Source organism: Oculina patagonica, chromosome 2 (genome assembly GCF_052425735.1).
Source record: "Oculina patagonica isolate OP01 chromosome 2, crgOcupat, whole genome shotgun sequence".
NCBI lineage: Eukaryota > Metazoa > Cnidaria > Anthozoa > Scleractinia > Oculinidae > Oculina > Oculina patagonica.
In genome coordinates this window covers 20,500,874-20,519,738 of record NC_135759.1, presented here as the reverse complement: position 1 = coordinate 20,519,738, position 18,865 = coordinate 20,500,874, and the positions used below count along the sequence as shown (strand labels likewise).

Genomic DNA, 18,865 nt, shown 5'->3' with positions numbered 1-18,865 from the left:
AAAAAAAAAAAAATTTTCCAAAAAAAAAAAAAAAAAAAAAAAAACCCTTCAACACTTTGGATGTTATGGCAACTTAAGATGAACCGTTTGTGACATAATTTTATATCGACAAACTAAAGTTTTTTTTTCAATAATGGCACGAGCATGGGACAAAGAAAATTTCTGGTGGCTCTGAAACCGCTCTAGAGAATTTTTTTAACTTTGCAAAAAGTTGTATCTTTAACATGCTAGTCATTATTCAATAATAAAAAATGGGGGACACCAGACTCGTTTTTGAGTAATTAGCACTTCAAGAGAAAATTAAGGGTGTTTTTAACAGGTTATACCATTGCTATGGTAACCCGTGACGTCATAAAAAATGTCCACAACTTCAGCGATGATTGGGCATTCGTTTGACACCATTTTTGTAGTGGTAACTGATAAATGTTTGTAGCACTGACCCATCAAAGTATGAGAGCTGGAATTTAGTTAAAACTGTTTTGAGCCTCCTTAACCCTATTCAGATCGGGCCTTTTTGTTCTTTTTTTAGACCGGAGGGGTGGCGGATTCCGTTTCCCCCCTCCGTAACTTCTAAAATATTTAAGTGATCACAATGAAACTTAAAGGATAGTATAGTATGTCCAAAAATCTATATTTTGATATACGTCACGTGGGACGATGACGTCATATCAAAACAGCCGCCATCTTGGGTCCGCCATCTTGGATTTTAAAACGTCAGGAAACCGCCCAAAATTACTGAAAAGTACTAAAAATCATTAAAGCGTTGCAAAAAAAAAAATAAAAGGTGAAAATAACTGAAAACGTTATTAGCGTTTAAAGTCAAGCTTTGCCAACCCTAGAACCTTAACAACATTTTTTTTAACCTGGGTATTTTTTTAGCCTTGTTTTCACAAGTTTACACTTTGAAAGCAATGCAGGGTGTAAAATGAGCTATTGAGACTATATTGTATTTTCTTTGAGATAAAACAAAACTGATGAACAAGCCAAAGGAGATTACCCAAAGGTCACGAACCATGTGTAGCCTCTACAATAATTAAATACACTGATTGCATTGTTGATTTAATATAATCATTTTTAATGTCTTCATCACTGTAACATCAGATTTTGGTTCCATGCATTGAGTTACCTTAGTGGCTCATTTTATATTAAGCACCTTCAAGAATACTGTTTTGTCATCAAATATTCAATGCAGGCTTCAGTTTTTATACCTTAACTGATTCATTACATAGTATATGATTTTTGAAACACTACATCAGTGAGGTCATCATTCAATGTTTTTTCATAAACTAATATTAGGGCTTATTATGAAATCATCTAAAGATAGCGTTTATAACTGTACTATAATTATAATTTATTTTTACTTTTATGAAGCATTCAGCGTTTATATGTTAATAAATTCATCATAGTTTAACATATTTTAAACAATAGTTCGTTAAATATTAATTTCTTTCAAGGACTGATATATATTGTGCTCATACCTAAAAGATAACGTTATATATATCTTTTATTTTATTCGCTTTTTTCACGATCCCATAATACATCTTGTTTTATTTAAATAACTCCCAAAATTTTTGCATAAGCATTGTTTTCAATTTCTCTGGGGACGATTGCACGTCACTGTAAATCCCAAGAGAAATTGAAAACAATGCTTATGCAAAAATTTTGGGTAAACAAGTGTATTATGGGAACGGTGAAAACAGGAATAATCAATTTTTATGTTTTTTTTTTATATATATTTTAGCATTATTTCAAGAGGTGAATTTAAGAATCGGACATTGTTATTGGTCGAGACACTCGGCTAACATGATGTTATATTCAAGGTTTTGCACTTCAAGGCTCGGTTCCTAGTCCGGATATTCGAACATTGGGGGTAACAATAATGTTAATGTTCTTAAGTTTACCTCTTTGCCTATTCTTTACTTTTACGCTGTGATTTGATCAGAGTCTTATCACAGTATAATTTCTATACATCACATTAGCTGGCAATTTTTATTCTGTCGATGTACTTATTTAATGTGGTCCCCCTTCTTTATCCCAAAACATAACAGCAGTTTTAAGTTTATAAATTACACGTCCCTAATTTCGTTCAATCTTCATCCGGCCACTTTTCGTCCTTACATTTCCATTGCGAAGGATCAAGGAACCATTGTTTCCACAAATTTACTCATATATTCTTTTTATAGTCTTTGTGCAAGACCAATATCACGTTGTTATCAAAAGAAAATATTTAACCCAATGTCAAGGTAGGTAAATTGTGCGTCACTGATACACGTTTGTATTGTTTATGCATTTTTAATTACTTGATAAACGTTAAGAACAATCGGATTGTGATTCATCGTCATCATCAATTCTGTTCGTGCCAGTAGGCGCATAAGGCCGTTCGGATTGTGATTGATGTAATCTAATTGGATAGATACTTTTAAATTCCTAATGACCGAGTCTGTACGGTATTAAATTTGGGCCACATACTGTACATGTACGTGATTTTTTTCTTGCACCTTTCTGCTTTAAGAACTTCACATTCTGGTTGATAGTGTATAACGTTATCATGCGTTTTTTGGCGTTTTTTAAGCTCGTGAAGAGCAACGCGCTAGCGTTTTTCCTGACGAGCACCTATGTCTATCTAGCCATAAACAAAGGGTAAAATTGATTAAAATGAAATTATCAATTTCGCGAGCGTGGGACAAAGGAAAAATCTCATGGCCTCCCAGATACCGATTGGGTGCTCTAACCAACTAAGCTACAAGAGACTCGCAGTGAGCTGGTCCATTTATCCTCGTGACATATTGAAAATTTCATCATTATCATTTATCACCGAGCTTTAAATTTACCATCTTTTATATTTATCAAATGATTAAATTATATTCCGTTTTATACTTGTGATTTCGAGTTTTGAGCTTAATCTTGATAATGAAATAAATGGTTTCATACTTATGCCAACTTTGATCAAGCACCACAGCCAGAGAAAAGAGGAATATATTTTTTTTAAATTGCCAGGCTCCTGAAATTGCTAGATAAATACTTGGCAAATAAGGAAATATAGCTTGCAGCTTAAAGTTAATAATTATTTCACAAGCGGCGCACGTTGAATACGAGATCATAAATGACGATATCTTCTCACATCCAACAATAGCATATGGAATAATAGCTTAAGTAAATTCTCACCTCCGTTGTTGCGCTTTTAATATTATTAAAACGATGCGCATATTTCAGTACATGAAACGATTGTTTGAAACATTGCAGAACTGAACAAGATATTTCTTATTCAAGTCAAATTGACGAAAATACCTATTGGTCCTGCGACTGAACACGACAAGGAAATAATTGTGTCGAAATGATCCCGAGTCCTTAGTCGATCAAGTTTACTAAAGTTGTAAACAGAAGGCACTAACAACAGAGACTGATTATTGTGGTGTTGACCTCCACGAAACACCGCCTCTTCGTCTTTGATAATAATATTTTTAGACTTATTGAGCTGTTTTGAAATGCTTTGCCCTGCTGGAATCGACAAGGATGTTCAAATATAAAGATAGACATTTTTGTTGTAAAATTACAGTAATTGTTTCGTTTCAAATCTTGTGTATTTTTCAAGTGAAGTTAATTCTGACAGTTTGTTTGATTTTGACAGGCAAATTCTCTGCGAAGTTTGTGAGTTAATCAGAAAGCGAGAAAGCTAATAACCGAGATTGAGAATTTGCTTATCCATGATAGCTAGTCGCTGTACTGGTGGTAGCCTTCTTGGTGTTTTCTTTTTGCCAGTTTCTTCCGTGAAGTTTCAACGACGTTTTCCTAAAAAAAGGAGAGAAGCTCGTGACAAAAATGTCCCAAATCGAATCAATCTCGTTCCCGGGTTGAATATTGTTTCAGTACCCGATTTTCTAAATCCCAGCCCAGGTTGCTTATTTGTTTGCATTTCCCAGCCCAATTGACCCAAATCCCGTTTTTTCCCAGTGAAAATTTGCCAATTTTCATTTCCCATGTTACCCCTTCGAGCTCTTCTCTGTTTACAAAACGAAAACGCGCAAAATATTTCATATGAAAGTGTGTCTGCTTTGCATGAAAATGAACGTGCAGGTAAAATATATTTTCATATGAATGGTTTCGCTCGAAGACTATTTTTGTACTGAAGCACTGGTTTATAACACGCTACCAAATTCATTGATCAGTTGGCCAATTGATTATCGTTTTGTTATGGACAAGGTAACACAGTTACCATCACCATCCTGGTCTGTAGGTAAAGTCTTAAATAACTTGTATTTGAGTTTTGAAATATTGCCTTCGAGGGAGAAATCTGTAAATTAGCTTTTGTATCTGGTCCCGTGACCATACTAGAACGTTATATCCAGGAAGGGAAGCTATCATAACGTGGGGATTATGGCGAAGCTAAGTTAGTGAAGGTGAAATAACAACGGAATGGATTCGACGGTTTGTTGTCTTCCGCACTTAAATCTCAGGCGCGCTTTTAGCCACGGAGTTTCGATTTATTGACAAACGGTTGGAATGACTAGTCCGAAATCATGCTGATTGGATTTTTATTTCGGGGAAACTGAAAAGGGCAATCGAACGCACCGTATATTTACAATAAGACTCACCTTGACGTTTGAAAACATGGCGTAACCAAGCAGGACAAGCTGTAGAAAGAAGAAGAAAGGATTTCTTAAATTCCTGTTAACAAGCGACTGTTTTTACTATCTTTTCAAGAGTTTTAAAAGTACAGTAAATATTCTTGGAGATATACTATTTGATGCCAAAGTGAATTCTTTGAAAAGTCAAAGTGTTAAGTGAGCTTGCTTTTTGCCCAAACAACGCCCTTTTACAACAACAACTATTCCATCGTAAAGTAACCACCATGTGCATTTGTAATGAATCTTATCATTCCCAAAACTGATTTCGTTACCATAAAGAATCGTTTGTCTTCCTTTCCATACTAAAACGGTTAACAAATTCTCTTCGGTGCTTCACTCTTTTCAAACGAATAAAGTCCGGTCTATTCTTGAGTACAGCTAATCTTTAAACAATGTGTTTCTCGAGATTTTTGCTGAGCGAATACAAGAAGTTGCTGTTTCTTTTACAACCGTTATGATAGAGTCCGAAAGAAAAGTCCCAGGAGTGTGTGTGTGTGTGGGGGGGGGGGGGGGGGGGAAACGAGGTCTAAACTGAATAACGATGTTCTCACGACTTGCAACGCGATCAGCGGTTTTTGGACGATGATGCAGCGGGCCATCCAGGGGGGGGGGGGGGGGAAGAAACGAGGTCTGGGACCGAGTAGCGATGCTCTCACAACTTGCAAAGCGATCAATTCACGATGTAGTCAGCGGTTTTTGGACGATGATGCAACAGGCAATCTTTTCCCGCGAAATGGAAGCTGCTATGTCGTGGAATCACTTATTATAAAGGGGTTCAATTCTCTTAACTAAAAATCTAAAAGCAGCGTGTTTAAATCCGAAAATTTCGTCATCGTCGTGTAGTTTTAAGAACGCAGAATTTTGTGATGCCGTGCTACTTTTCAGTGCTGAAATGCAAATGTTTGACATGTTTGTACCACGATTTTCAACTGGCCCACATGGGGATTGTAAATGAAGTAAAACAAAGAAAGACCAAGTCAACAAACAACCTCAAACAATGGAGCAAGAACAATAGCTCCGACCAGCGCGGGAATATTCGATCGCCACGTTTTCATTACCATTCCCGTGATGGTTTTATTTCATAACAAACACCACATATTGACACAAAGAACCTTTTCGGAGAAATTTTCGCTGCTTTAAAGTCAAAACTTAGAAAGTCTTTTTTATTACTACATATATATAAAAAATCGAACTCTCTCACTGGTCCCATGTTTTTGTTTTGGCAAGTTCACAAAGAAAGGAGCTGCTCATGCGCCTTAGAGACATCCGCTGACTACCGCCCCGATGATTGCTTTGCAAGTTGTGAGAGCATCGCTCAGATTTCATATAAGAGAATGTATGGGAAGTTGCTTCCCCCCCCCCTGGGGCCATCTTTTCTTTTTTAGCGCTGAAATGCAAATGATTGTACCACGATTTTAAAACGCACGTGGGGATCACAAATGACTTAAAACAAAGAACGACCAAGTCAAAAAAACAAACTTGAAACAATAGCGCAAGAACAATAGCTCCGACCAGCACGGGAAAATTTGATCGCTGCGTTTTATTACCATTTCCGTAATGGTTTGATTTCACAACAATTATCACATGTTGACAACAACCTTTCCGGAAACATTTTTGCTGCAACTTAGAAAACTTCTTTTACTTCTATAAAAAAGTAACCGAACTATCCTACTGACCGCCATGTTGTTGTTGTTGTTTTTGCAAGTTTAGAATGAAAGGAAATGCTCATGCGCCTTTAGAGGCATCCGCTGACTACCACCCCGATAATTGTTTTGCAAGTTGTGAGAACATCGCTCAGATTTGATATAAGAGAATGTATGGGAAGTTGCTTTCCTTCCCCCCCCCCCCCCGATCAGTCGATTATCGCGAATTGACACTGGCAACGACTATGAAAGGTGTTTTTGTCTCCATTATTAAGAACTTATATATCTGGCAAACCTACTTTTCTTTTCAATTTTTTGCAAACTTGGCACCAAGCTTTTGACGTCTTTCCCGGAATCCAGTCCTTTTATCAATGCCCTCTTTAAAGCAGAGGGGAAAAGGCCCGGATTTGAACGTATGATTCGCAAGATGTGATGCTTCTTTGTCGGGCACTTGCTGCAAGGATCTACGTCACTATTCTTCCTGCAGAGTATAGAGGTAAAGAAGGTAGTTGTCTTGTTTTTTTATTTAGATTTCCAAGAAGTTGGGGAAAAATAATCAGTTAAAAAATAGATATTTCATTGATCTCATTTAAAAGTCCCGAAATACCCACCTGAGGGGAAACGCATATCATTGACAAATCACTTTAGAATATGAATTACCGCAGAAAATAAAGGGAGTATTTCTTAACTGACTAGAACTATAACTCATCTCTCTGATTTTTTCCGTTACAAAGTAGATTTAAAGCAATGTAATGTTACGTTCTGTTCTAAATGTTGTCTGACGTTTGCCGTCGAAATAAATATGTTGCGTTTCATTTGTTTCTTGTCTTTCAGTGAAAAAAGAAGTAATATTTCAGTCAGAAACCACCATTATAGTTTCACTGGCAAAATATCCCGCTATTGTAAGAAGCAGACCGACCGCAATTGATAAGAAACGCGGAAAAATTGTAAAAATGTACCGCCCTTGTGTGAAATCACAGCGACAGTTTGAAAATAATGTTGAAATCAAAGTGGCTATGAGCCACTATAATATTAAACTCGGAAAATTTATTATGAAACAAGAATTTAAAACAGAAAACTGAAAAATAAAGATAAGCTAAAACAAATGATGTTAAACTTTCCACACTTCAGTTCACTTCACTTAGTTTGATTGTAATCTAGTGATAGAGTTCTCATCGGTTGCAAATCGTTTTCTTTCTTTTTATTTTTCCTTTTTGTTTTTTGAAGGTTAGGCAAAATAATAATATCATTCGAAAAATTAAGTTTTGGTCTATTTCAAGAAAACTGACATTTCGGCAGGTAGTTAAAGCATGCATGTACCGTATTTATTTGGCAATGCCGAGACCCTAAACTTTTAGTTTTTAGAACCAGTCAGCCTCTGACAAAAAATAAACCCAAATCACTCGGCTATAAGCCGAGACCCAATTTTTCCTTCAAACTATAAAACAATCCACGCGCAGCAAATCAACATTTTCGTTAAATCACAATTATGTAATTGAAAAACAATAAATCACTGATAAAAGATGAATTTATTAATAGTACCGTACACACGCGTGACAAAAAATTCACCTGAGTTCAGAATCCCATCACAAACAATCACGCGTTCTTCCGACCGGAAGAATTTAGCGGTTATCGGTCATCATGCCAAAAGCTACTGGTTTTCAAACAACTAAACCTTCAAATTGAAAGTTGTTGCCGAGGTAGAGACCGTTCAGAACAACTGCAAAATCGCCAGAGAATACGGGATGATTCCTGATGATTCACTGAGTGAATCTTCAGTTCGTCGCAATTCGCCAAGTTGCTAGCGAACAGATCAAGCAGATCAAGCGGGTGAACTTTAAATGTCATCAAAACGAAACATGTGCTGTTACCAGTATTTGTCGAGTATCCTGAATCCAATCAAACTCTTCTGAACTGAGTGGTTTCTTTTAGCAGAGAAGTCGTGGTATTATAAGTTTTCGGTTTTGAACAAAAATATTACATCCAGCCAATTTCTGTCAGATCGTGTTACAATGTTTACCAAGCCCGTGGGAACGACCGCTTCTGATTGGCCAGTTTCTGCTGTCGCTACAACAAGTCAAAAAGATCGATTCCTTCTTGACCCTTCTTCTCTTGAAAAGTCGCGTTAGCAGTGATTCTGCAAATTAACTAAACTTTAAGGAAAGGAACAGAAGGAGAGGAGCAGAAACAGTCTCAGGCAGAAATAATTATTGTAGAAGAGATTGCGAGGAAATTGTTTCAGACATGCGAGATTTCGAATGCCCTCGTCAGTTCAAAAGACGATCACGTACGCCGACAAAATAAATAATATTCCAGAGCGAGCAGATCAAAAAAAAAAAAAAAAAAAAAAACTCATTCCTAACGTGCATTAAACTAGTAATACGTGACTCGCAGGGCCTCGCGAAGCTTTGGGTTGAGGAGGGGGGGGGGGGGGGTGTTATAAATAAGGAGTGGATTATTTGAAGTTGAACATTAATTGAATTGTACATATTCAATTTTCCACAGTAGGCAGGAAGATATATTTGTTAGAAATATTATTTCAACGGGCATGGCCGCGACACCCTCGTTCCCAGGGTCTACTCCGCTTTAAAGATGGTGGCTTTTTCTGGTTCGTAAAGAGGTAGAAAGCGTTGGGAAGCGCAGGCTATTTTCAAAATCATCGACAAATTATTGGATAGTCGCATTTTGGACATTTATTTGATGGCATAAAAAAAAGAAGAACGAACGGCAGGAGGATTCGAAGCCTCCGCCCGCGCGCCCCTGATGGCGATGAAAGGTTTATAGCCTGAATAGGCGTTGAGGGAGTATTATGTGGAAATCAATGTTATTTTAATCCGAAAAGAAAAACGATAAAATGAAAGGCTCAGAATTCGAACCCACAAAAAAAAGAAAAAAAAAAAAGAAAAAAAAAACCCTAGCCGGATTCGAACCCCCGACCTCAGGTCCGAAGATCTGATTTCAAGTTCGACGCTTTACCATTAGGCCACCAGCGCGCGGCGGCCGTGTGACGTCATTTCCGCCACACACCAAGCTCACAAATAAATAAATAAATATATATATATGACCGTAAACTCCACACGAGATTTCATCCCGCCTGAGCCCTTTGAGGGACAAAATTATACACCCCGCTACGCTCGGCCTTCGGCCTCGCTTCGCGAGGAACCAAATGGCCTTTTAGGAGCAGCCACTAAAATAAAAGGCACTGACCAAGAATAAATTACACACGCTTGTTAATTTTCGTTTGTTGATGACCGCTCGGCTTATAGGTGAATATTTCATTCAAATTCAACTCTTTTCTGGTACCATCGAATTTTTTTCGGAAATCAAACCCCCGATTTTGTTCAGTTTTAACCAGTTCTCAGTAATATTTGGTGAAAATATCATATAGCCTTTGTGTACTTCATATATGCGCATGCGTTCAACACAAAATTCCGTGTGCTTGGGTCTACGCCTGGAAGAATGCATACCACAAGGAGAACATTGGGTTTTACGAAATAAATATATAGCCTTTGTGTACTTCATATAAAGTAACACAGATAAAGCTCGCATTTTCAACCCCCTACCCGCTTCACAAGATTAACTGACTAATTCAATTTCAATAAATTAATTAATTCAATTGAAATGTTTAACAGAAATCGAGCGAAGGAGTGAAGGAGGGATTCACATTTTCTGAAAGCTTAATAGTTCCAGATTATGAATTATTCCTTTTATCAAAAGCCCTCTGGGCTTAGTGTCTCGTGACTCTTTTCAGAGTTTAATTTATTTGAAAATAGACCGCTTTTCACGTCTATTTATTGCTTGTAAGGATACAGTAAACACCCGCGTGTAAGAACCTAGTGGTTTAAGAACCTGCTGGCAGAAATTTGCCATTTTAATACCCCAAAATATAAGAACCTGTTTAGCCAAGCAAATTTCAGCAGGTTCTTATATGTGGGTTATAGAAAATTTTTATGAACATTTTTAACAGAACATCCCGGCAAACTGTATTTAAAAATAAAGAAAAGACAGACTCACATAGACTGTAGTTGTCTTCTTTGGACCTTGCATGAGGCTTGAAGCAATACAGTCATGAATAAATGCTGTATAATGAAGGACCAAACCCATTTTTTTTCTTCTCGTACAATCAAAAAACTATGGCTCCTCCTTAGAAATTAAGAACCTTATTAAGAACCTACTTAGCCTAAATTACCAATAACTACCCCCAAATACAAGAACCTATTTTGCCAAACTTAGAAAATTGTAGGTTCTTACACGCGGGTGTTTACTGTATCGAAAATTAAAAAGCGTGCATCTAACATAAAGAAACATTTAGACTCCTCACCCCTAAAATTTAAACTAAAACTAAAGCTACTTTTGTCGCTTCATAAAAGTTGTGACATTCACAACACGATATACGAAACTCTTGATTCACTTGTCAATTCAGAAACCTTTGTCGTGAATGCTTGCGCTGAACTTCACGATTTCACAGTTAAAGATACAAAGGTTTATTCCAACTACAAAAGGTTCTCACGCGAAAGGCTCAAAATCCAACTAAAAAATATATATAAGATTACATGCTTAAAAACAAAGTTTTGAAATCGATGCCTTAATGGTATCCATTCCGATCACTATCACGGTAATTAAGCGTCCATACTAATTAATCGTTGCTATTTCTGTCAGTCGGATAATGTTTGTACTTATAATTATCACGCGACTTGTTTCCGACACCTTTTCAAAAGCGATTTTTCCAAGCAGCCGAAAGTAGGCTCGACTTAAATGTTTAATGAATCAAAGTGCAATACAGCGTTTTCCCACAGCTAAGTCTGTATTCTTTTTCTGCTGTTATCAGAGTCCTATAACTGTTCAACGGCTACATGCTGGAGTGTACTTTGAATTTATTTGTCACAGATAGTTCTTAAATATCTAAAAAAGGTCAACAAAGTCACAGATTCTCCTTTGTCGTTTGTGTTTGTGACTGATAAGAACGTTTTCAGCCTCACGTTTCAATAAACTCACGCACACTACCAAGCAAAGTTTCATGGTTGACCTTTCGCGTGCGTCTTCGTGACTGGGGAAATTTTGAACTGTTTTCCAAAACAGTTTAGGGTAATACTCAAATTGAAAACACACAAGGAAAATTATGTCCACGGGATCTACCAGTTGTTTTGAACTAGTTTAATCAGTACAAATTCTAACTTGCCTAAGCTAGCTAGTCAACTAAAGTAAAGGCACACATATGGTTCGACTACTACGGTCTATTACATCTTTGAAATCGGATCTAATCGACATATTGTCGGTCGACATACCTACAGTTCTGTACGGCGCAACCCTGTTTAAGACATGCTTTTCCCCTATTGCTGTACCAAAATCATAAAACACATTGTTCTCACGGTAGCTATTATCTGATTGACTAATATGACTCGTGTGATCGCTTTTATCACTAAGAAAAACAAACAAAAGGCTTAAAAATAAACACAACTTCCAGTGCAAACAGCATCTGTTTTGTTTAAATGTGATGATCGCATTTTTCGGCATTTACTAAAACAAGAAAATTTTGACATGGCGGAAAAATTCCGCGGTCTCAGAAAGCAAACACGCATGGAATGCACCTTCTCCCCTGTATTATATTCTCGTGTCGTCATGACGTCACGAGACAAAAATGACGAAAAACATCACGTTTGCCTCTTAACACCTTTCTCTAAAAAACCGTGTCCCAGATTTTTGACAAGTGCGTTTGTTCTTTTGTAATGGGCAGATGAAGTTTGGGGAGACGAATCATCGGCCCTTCCTGTGGAAAAATATAAATTATTCGAAAATGAGAAAAGAAAAGAAAAATCGCAGACACGGTTTTGGAGAAAAACTATCTGGCAATAAGCTGGCGAAATTTCAGCCAAATCGGTTCAGGGGCTGCCGACTTGGAGTTAAAAACGTACGTTCAACTTGTCGAAATTTTCTTTCCGAGAAAAAAAAGCAAAATATATTTTTTGCGGAGTCTTACCCATAATGGGATTATAACGCCTGGAACGTCAAGGTTGATGCTTACCAGGAAGGGTCATCTTTCTCTAACAATAGATGCTTGACAGGTTACATTCAGCAGGCAAAACATTTACGCGGAACATGGCGAGATATTTTTATCTTCTTTTTGACACAAATCGTGGTTTATACAGTTTATAGAAAATTCAAAATTCTCGCTCCACGTACGGAGCCGCATTTTTGTGATATAATTTTCTTGACATGCTTCGAGTTTGGTTGTGTGCCGATTGTAATCGAAAGGGGAACAAAGCCGATAACAAACAGCGATTGCAGCTGAAAGTGAAGGTGAAGCCTCGAAATATCGGTCGGTCAACACAAAAGAAAACAGGCTGGCCGAAATGAGACTAGTAGTTCTAGCTGGGTAAGAATCAAGTTGATTTTAGGCTTACATATATTCAGACAACAAATATCGTCCACCGTCACTGTAGTTTTATTTCGATTTTAATGTGTGCTTGTTTCCATTGAACAGTAGCACGTCTTCTATTCAGTGTGGCCACTTTCTAGAACTTCAACTGGTTCTTCAACATGAATTTCCGATCGGCTTTCATTTGTTGGTGCGGAAGCCGACTGCCCGCATTCGGCGCTTGACCGCTTGTTCTTGCAAATATGTTCTTGCGTGAAAAATAAAGCTGGAATTTCGTGACGCGTTGACAGGACATCTCAACGGGCGATTAACATAATTAACCTTGCAAAAACTTCATCGCGCAATAACTTCGCGGAGAAATAAGATTTTTTGTGAAAGTTTTTGTAAAAGAACGCCCTTGAAGAGCTTTATCTGGACATCATAAAATCTCAAATTTAGAAAAATTGCACTTTTGAACGGTGGCTAATACCTTAAAAGATGTATAGGACAAGAAAATTTTTCATTATTTTCATCATTATTTTTATCATTATTTTCATCATTTTTTCATTTTCCCCGTGAACTTAAAACGGACTCTCAGATAATACGGACACTCGCGTGGTCCTTTGATTTTCGTATTTATCGAGTTTCACTGTACATAGTATATTTCCGTCCGTCATTAGAACCCTATTTAAGCTCTTCATTTGCACAAAATTTTATTGCTCTACGTAAATCATAAGGCAAATTACCTGTAATGCAAAAGAATAACAATAATGGCTGTAGCAAGGATAATGATAATGGTAATAATGATAATAATAACTTACAACAAGCCATAGTGGTGGAAAATGCCTTTGCCCCAAGAACACCATTGCTTCCATTTATCACATTGCCTTTTTCTTTCTTGATTTGCTCTGACTCGCTTTCTTATGGCGTCGCTGATTAAGGCGATCAGACCAAGCCCAATAACAAGGAAAGCCCCTATGCCAGAAGCTGCTGCTGCAGCAGTTGCAACACCAAAGGTGGCAGCCAAGGTGGCTATACCTTAAAAAAGATAAATAAAGAAAGTGTTTATCAGTCGTATTAACATCAAACACAGAGTCTAAAGTTGGGTTGGGAACTACGGTAGTAATTTTGTCTTCTCCCACTCAGCCGCACGACCGTACTCGAAAACCGGAATTTAAACTGTATCGAAGAAGTTCTTCCATAAGAACCTACTCTAAGAGGTGAGAGAGACAAAACCATTAGAAGGAAAATGCGGCTGCATAAAAATGATTTTTTTAGCCCTTGCTTCCAAAGAGTAGAACATATTCATCATGTGCTGCATGAGACAGACGAACGACCCAACACGTTTTTTATTAATCTACTATCCTTTGGATAACATGCAGACACAATTTACAGTGGTCTTCCCACCCAAGATGCATGTGTGTTTTCGAATCCAAATCAAAATGGCGTACTGTTACAATGCATATGGATGAAGTTTTATACGAAATATTTGCAGTTCAAACTGCGATACTAACTCAGACAAAACTCAAGAAGAACATTCATCAGTACAATGTTCTTTCAGACCGAGAAGAGATTGCAGAGCCACCTAAAAGCGAGTAAAGATCAACATACGTTGATAATAAACCGCGATGTTTTTAACCACTTACCAAAAGCTGCTCCGATGGCAGCAGAGGCCGCGAACAAAGCGTCGTCTGCTATTTTCCAATAATCCCAGGTGTTTTTGTTGAAATCCTCAACCAGGTCAGACACGCTTATACCAAGGAAAAAGATGTCAGCAAAAACTCCAAAAACGGTAAAAACGCGTCCTATTGTTTTGGACTCAGCCATACGAGCCAGCCTGCTAGCGTGCCTCTCCATGTTAGTTATGTCCACACTAACTTCTGTTGCTAGCTCTTGTTCAATTGTATAAAATTCATTGGACGATCTAAAACCGTAGAACCTCGTTGTAGGTTTGGGCGGAGCAAAGAATTTTTCCTTTAAGATTTTCATTAAGTCGATGGCTGCCGAGACTGTACCGTGAACGGATCCTATGCCACCGATAGTTGTTGCTACAACAGTCGCGATAGCTTTCGGTTTACCTTGACGAGTGTTACTGTTTGGATCGAAGACTTCTTTAAATACGCTGTAGGTGGCACCAATTGTTCCCAGCAAGTTAAACGTATGTGACATACCAGCGACAAAACGAGGACTGCTGCGTATTTTGCGGCTGAGGTAATTGGATGAAAAATCGGTAAGGGATGGGTCTGCTGTCTTCAGCTTGTCCCTGAATTGTAAGCGTAGTTGTTCTATTTTATATGTCATCCTATTTAATCTATAATATTCATTATAATTTCTGTCCCATACTTCTCGGTTCCCTATTGGTTGCTGGGACAGTAAATTAATAATTCGACCTCTTGAACGATGTAGTCGTTTAGCTTTGTTTATTTCTTTAATTTCGTCTGAATGTTCTAGAACGAAAATATTCAGAAACTTCTTCTTGAAATCGAGAGCGCGTTTGTCAACGGCCGACAAGACGTCGAGTTTTCTCAAGTTAAGGAAATTGCTGTAGACTCCAAGCTGCGTGCTTGTTATTGGATAAAGAATGGCATTAAGAAGTTCTTTCATGAATTCTGTAAATGTAATCTTCACTTCTTCTGGTACATTCGGTCCTTCATATATTGCCGTAATCGCCGCACTTATAGCCTCCCTTTGTTTTTCCTCGTCCAGGGACTCTAGTATTGTCCAAGGCTGTGTGAAAACAGTAAGAAATGTAGTTAACGTAGCTTCCACGAGCTGTGTATACAAGATCAAACCGCCTGATTATTCATAGCTATGTAAACAAATGAAGTCAGTTTTCAATAGTCCAATGACTAGTTGTAAATCGAACATATAATCGTTATAAATACTTCCACACGTGATTACGGACGGAAAAAACAAAAAAGATGATCAGTCTTAGTAAGCGTGTTTTCAAGAAACTAGTTCAGTGAGACAGTGACGTAATTTAAGTAAACATTCCTTTATAATTAGGACATTTAAAATTTCCTAATGATTTTGATACACTTAAACCTTGATATAATTAAGAAGTGTACATGATATAACCCGTGAGACAATACCTGACAATTCGACTAAAATAAGTGATAAACAAACCTTCGCAGTTATTTCTTTTGCCAAAAGTGCACTCATGATGTCTTCTCTGACTGCAATTCCCAAGTCTGGTCGAATAAAGTCTAAGATTTTCAGATGCGAATCCAGAATAGGCTGTATATACGATTTGTCGTTGGTTAGTAATTCTTCTAAGAATTCTCTACTTCTCAGTCTTGTGGCAATTAAGACGGGTATCCCACCATATGCTGAGTACCTTGCGGAAGCTTCGCGAAGAAAGTTCGGTGCCACTTCTTCACGTATCTTGTAAAGCTCGTTGTTCATCCACTTGGACCGAAACACTTGAGTGAGTTTATCTTTTATTTTTTGTATTTGGACTTTATCCTCCCAAAATGTTGTGTTAGATATGGACACACACGCTTCCAAATCCGCAAGTTCTTGCCAACTGTGTGTATCAGTTGGTGGCCTACTTGTAGGACTTGCAGGTGGTGGTTTAGGGAGGCGCTCATGTATCTTGCGCATAAGCGATTCATGTATTTGCTCGCCAATCTTATTCAGTATAGTCACGTCAAAATGTACTGAAAGGAATGGCTTAAACAATCTCTCTCCAAAACTGCCGAGGCCAACAGCGTTCGTGACTACCTCGGTCAAAGATGCAACCGAGTTGGGAGCTATATTGTCCACTGTGTCATCGTTAAACTGGAAGAGAGTCGATATTGCAGCACACATCCCAGTCACCTTAAAAGGAGGTGGAATCAGCCAAACGAACGAGGTTGGGGGATTGGGGTATTCAAGAGTTTCAAGGCCACCAATTCGTGCAAGATTTTTGAACTCTCCTGAAGATGAGGAATCAGAAGGCGGAGTATAGGCAATACTGTAAAACAATCCTGAAGTCATTCTTCGCTGGGCATAGCTTCCCTCTTGATAAACAGTGCTGAACAGAACTTCAAGTTTTGCCCTTTGATCGTGTGGAAATGCCGCAAGAGGTAAAGATCCCCCATTACCTCTAAAGATAAGTTTAACTGAAGCTGGGTTTCCGTTGTTTGATACTATGATTGGTGTTACGGTTGTTTTAGCAAACTGAAGAAGGCCACCTCTTACCCCTGCCTGTTGTGAAAGTGAGGCAAGTGAGATACCTTCGCCAAAATGAAGAAGAGAGTACTTGTTGCCTTGATAAACATTTCTTGGTGAATTTGAAGATAAGCTACCGGTCACTGGTATTGGACGCTCTGGTGAAGGTTCCATGGGAATCATGAGACGCCAGGGGCCAAACCAAGATCCAAACCTAGCTTTGGCACTCTCGATCTCTCTATCTGTTGGAAGAGCAAGAATGTGTTGGTACTGTCCAGGTTCAAACTGCTCTGTTTTTGGCCAAAGTAAAATACAGTCATCTGGGCCAATTTCACCAGACACAACTGAATATCCGCCACTTTTCGGATCACAAGACTTTGTTTTAAATATCCAGAAGTTTAGTTGCTCAGCTCGTTGATCTGCCTGTAGGGTTTTGCAGCTGATCTTAACATAGCTCCAGCCCTCCTCATTTTGGGGATTGTTATCTGGCGTTTGAATGTTAATTCTCTCTCCACTCTGGATGGCAACTCCACTATTTATCGTGCTGATTTTAAATAAGAACCAAAACCAGTCATTGTCAGGCATGTTACCGGTGATGGGATTTGTTGCCATGAGACTTGTAGGGTTAGTGTCTCTTACGTCTACGACGTAACTATTCGATACCTGACCATTTTGTGGACGAAGTCGACGTAAAAATGGCTTTGAAGAGGCGCCAGTCTCCTTTTTAAGATATACATAATACGCAGCACCGTTATTCACTACCTCAGGGCCAACAGGTTCTGCCGCCAATTCGTCAACTGAAATCGATGGTAAACCATTAGAATCGAGTGTAACGTCAAGGAAGAGAATGGATGCGCTCGATGTTGTACCAGCTGTAAGGAAGAGGTGGTTGTTCACTATCTTAGCAGAGAACCGAGTATCGATACTGCCCACGCCTGTCACAAGTAAAGAACCTGATCCCCCATCTTGACTTGTAGCTGTTATTCGTTCTTGTTCGTCAATATCATATGCATTCCATTTAAGGCGTAGGGCTCCGGGAGATTGTTCTTCTGCGAAACATTCCATGACCATCAAACGATCTCGAACTTCATCTACGGCTGCTGCTAAACAACCCTTTCTTGCCTGGTTTGACGTTATGATCGTTTGATAACCAGGGAGAGGTTTAATGGTTCTTTTATCAGCACTGAGTGTAAATTTCTTTAATACGACATGACCTTCTCCTGTCGCACGAACTATGTAGACCTTTTGACCTCGAACAATAGCCTCCACTGGAAATCCAGTAAGTGGGGGATCATAATCCTCCAGAACCTCTAAGTTGGATACAGATTGTGAATTTGAAATGACGTAGTGAACCACGTTTATCTCGTCTGACTGTCTCAAAGACCAGAAACCAATACCACCAGTAGCAGCTGGATCTGGTTGCTGAATGCTTCTATCGATTTGTTCCTTTGTTCTTTCCGTAGTAAAGAGTTGAATATTGCTTATTTGGCCATTAAACCTCGTGGGTTGCTTTGAATCGATACCGTTTTCACCAAACACCAGTGTTCCCTCATTTGAGGCAGCTAGGGCTGTAATACCTTCCCATGTGGTTTGACAGGTAGTTTCTCCATTCACTTTTATATTTAGTGAGCTTCCAACAGTTCCAGTCACTGCTATATGCTGAAATACCAACGCTCTTACTTTATGTGTTTCGTCAGATATATCCGTTGTACAAGTTAATCGAGTTTCCCTATTAAGAATCATGGAGAACGTGAGAGAGCCATCTACGTTTAAGTTTAAACCGATTGAGCCAGATGATGGGGATGACTTAAGAAACAAAGCCATGGGAGTTGTATCGACAGGCATACGCCTTGGCCTTATCCAGAATTCAATAGAAAAACCAGGTGAACTTGTTGAAGCCATTGTGCTCATATCTGAATAGTGAGGAATTTCGATTTTGTCCACAACTCCATCTAGATCAGCTACACCGCTAAGATCGTTATCTTCGTCATTCACTGCCACGGACTTCCCGTGCGTCGCGTCACGGCGTCGTTGGGAATTCAAAGGACCTAACTGCTGTGACGTCATGTGTATATATCCTCCGAACTTTA

General features: G+C 38.5%; 1 protein-coding gene across 1 annotated transcript; it reads right to left on the bottom strand.

Annotated features, from left to right (window-relative positions):
* Window positions 1-2,048: 2,048 nt before the first annotated feature.
* On the bottom strand, window positions 2,049-18,842 carry LOC144642213 (uncharacterized). Its single transcript, XM_078501194.1, has 6 exons — window positions 15,750-18,842; window positions 14,270-15,350; window positions 13,445-13,661; window positions 6,568-6,749; window positions 4,593-4,631; window positions 2,049-3,789 (listed from the first exon to the last, which is right to left on the bottom strand). The coding sequence occupies exons 1-6, from the start codon at window positions 18,840-18,842 to the stop codon at window positions 3,776-3,778; spliced, it is 4,626 nt and encodes a 1,541-aa protein (XP_078357320.1). The 3' UTR covers window positions 2,049-3,775.
* Window positions 18,843-18,865: the final 23 nt, after the last annotated feature.

Excerpts from the sequence above, each read along its gene's own strand:
- LOC144642213 (XM_078501194.1), bottom strand. The coding sequence starts at position 18,842 with ATGACGTCACAGCAGTTAGGTCCTTTGAATTCCCAACGACGCCGTGAC. Across the intron at positions 13,662-14,269 it reads TGCCATCGGAGCAGCTTTTG|GTATAGCCACCTTGGCTGCC; the intron begins GTAAGTGGTTAA and ends ATCTTTTTTAAG. Across the intron at positions 6,750-13,444 it reads TTCCACCACTATGGCTTGTT|GAAGAATAGTGACGTAGATC; the intron begins GTAAGTTATTAT and ends TATACTCTGCAG.